Source organism: Palaemon carinicauda, chromosome 8 (assembly GCF_036898095.1).
Source record: "Palaemon carinicauda isolate YSFRI2023 chromosome 8, ASM3689809v2, whole genome shotgun sequence".
Taxonomy (NCBI): domain Eukaryota; kingdom Metazoa; phylum Arthropoda; class Malacostraca; order Decapoda; family Palaemonidae; genus Palaemon; species Palaemon carinicauda.
This window is the reverse complement of record NC_090732.1, coordinates 28,195,354-28,197,853: the sequence shown is the minus strand read 5'-3', so window position 1 is coordinate 28,197,853 and position 2,500 is coordinate 28,195,354. Positions and strand designations below refer to the sequence as shown.

General features: G+C 29.5%; 1 protein-coding gene across 1 annotated transcript in view; it reads left to right on the top strand.

Annotated features, from left to right (window-relative positions):
- The window catches only part of LOC137645692 (uncharacterized), a 154,698-nt gene that overhangs the window by 71,886 nt on the left and 80,312 nt on the right, over positions 1-2,500 (top strand). Inside the window, exon 5 of the mRNA XM_068378549.1 lies at positions 1-40. This exon is cut by the window's left edge and continues 122 nt beyond it. Coding sequence (XP_068234650.1) covers positions 1-40 — 40 coding nt within the window. The remainder of the gene's footprint in view (positions 41-2,500) is intronic.

The following is a 2,500-nucleotide window of genomic DNA, read 5'->3' as shown; positions in this document are numbered from 1 at the left end:
AACCAAGAAAGTCCATGTAAATTTACCATCTACACCCAAGGTAGGTCATCAGCGATTCCCAGAACAGCGTCCAGTAGAATTTCTATTCTATTCTGCTTTTTCATATTAAAAAAGAAAGAAAAAATCTCTTTTGTGATATGCATCATTGGTAAGAGTATGTTATTTTTTCAGCCATAGATAGTTCATAGTGAATTAAAAAAAAATCATATTTAAGAAGTAGATTTCATATTAGAACTATTTTATGAATTCGGTATCATAATTGATTATGGAACAACATAAAACAACTAATTGGATTACAAATATGAGCTATAATAGTTTTGTAGAATTTCAAAATCCTAGATAAAAACTAATACATCAAAATCAAAATATGTTTCTGTTCAGGACCAAGCGGTATTTCTCCAAAGTTAAAGGCGATGGAATAACTGTTTAATATGGTTATTAGCACTAAACCTGGCCGTTTACCTACAAATCACCCTCTTGAGCGTCACAAAATTTTGCCCAGGGTCCTCTTCTCGCAAGGGTTGAATATATTTAGGGAAATGAGAGCATGCCAAGGAGATGGCCCGATATAAAAGTCATCAAGTTTGATTTAAGTAAATATATCGAGCTCCAGGGAAACGTGCAGACATGGACACAAGCGGGAAAAATTGATTTAGCCGCAAGGCTTCTTACATTTTGTGTGGTTGTTTTAGAATGGTAAATAACTTGACGGGAGTTCAGGTTTCGTCGTAAACTGCATTCCCTTTTGGAGAAGGTCAACGTATCTTAAAATTTATGCAACGTTGGATGGGTAACCATTAAAATAAGGCCGTCAGTACATACGCTGTGTGAACATTGATAGGGTATAACTTCGTGATAAAAGACCTTTACATACTCAATTGAATATATACTGTACATATATTTACGTATATATAGAGTATAAACAAATTTACAAAATAATGTTGCAATTAACTCAAGATACTCACTTTAATTTGATTCTAATACATGGGTTCCAGGACTGAAACGGTTGGTAACAATTAACATCAAAATGATTTTCCTTCAGATATTTTCCATATGTGGATTGAATTTGTTGATAAAATAATGCTTTTTCTCTTTTTTGTATATATATATATATATATATATATATATATATATATATATATATATATATATATATATATATATATATATATATATACATATATATATATATATATATATATATATATATATATATATATATATATATATATATATATATATATATATATACATATATATATATATATATATATATATATATATATATATATATATATATATATATATATATATATATATATATATATATATATATATATCAATATTAGCAGCTTCTATTCCATTGAAGAACAAATACTCTAGACATGTTCTTCCACTCGAGGATGTTATTGTTCTTCTATGCCAGCAATTTCTCTTAGTCCATCAAGCCATCGTCTTATCATCCTTCCTATGCTTCTTTTACGATCTACAAGGAACCAATATGTTATTCTTAATATCCCTATAATATTTGTCATTCTCATTTGTTTTCCTTACCATGTCCATGTCATTTTCTTATATGTTGTTAGAAGATCCTCTACTTGAGTATGTTTATCTCCTACTCTTATTTACATCATCATTCCTTCCATTGCTCTCTGAGCTGTAACTAGGTTATTGTTCTAAGGCTTCCAAAAGGTTCCAACGTTTTAATGCAAGGGTTATTTCTGATAGAATCATATGATTAAAAACTTTATGTTTTAGAGAAAGTGGCAATTTATTTTCATAATATAATTTTGTTAACCAAATGCTGTGTATCCTATGCTTATCCTTCTCTTGGTCTCTTGAACTTGTGAAACATAAAAATGTATATTTATCAACAATCTCTGAGAAGTTCATCCATAACTATTATATTTTTTTACTGTGTTTTCATTGAACATTATCTTAGTTTTACTCATATTAATTTCCAGTCCTTTATTTCTGTTTTCTCTATTCAAATCTTCTATCATCTTTTGCATCCCCTCTCATGAATCACTAAATGGAACTATTTCATTTGAAATTCTCAGGTTCTTAATGTATTCTCCATTACTATTAATTCCTACATTTTCCAAATCTAAATTCCTAGATAGTTATTCTAGGCATGCTGTGAATAATTTACGCGAGATGAGGGTATCCCTGACAAACTACTTACTCAATCGGAATTTTCTCACTATTTTTGTGTAGTTTTAGGATTTTAGTAATTCCTGTACAGATGTATTTAAATGTTGTAACATAAGACTCATCTATTCCTTGTCTTTGAAGGATTTTCATTTCTGCTGAGATATTGGCAGAATCAAAAGCTTTCTCATATCTATAAATGACATACATAGTGGTTGATTTTTTTGTTGGTTTTTCCTTTGGCTGGTTATTTTGATGAATATGGTCATGGGTCACTTGTTAAATACCCACTTCTTAAGCCTGCCTGCTCTCTTTATTGACTGAAGTCTAACTGCTTTTCTATTTCGCC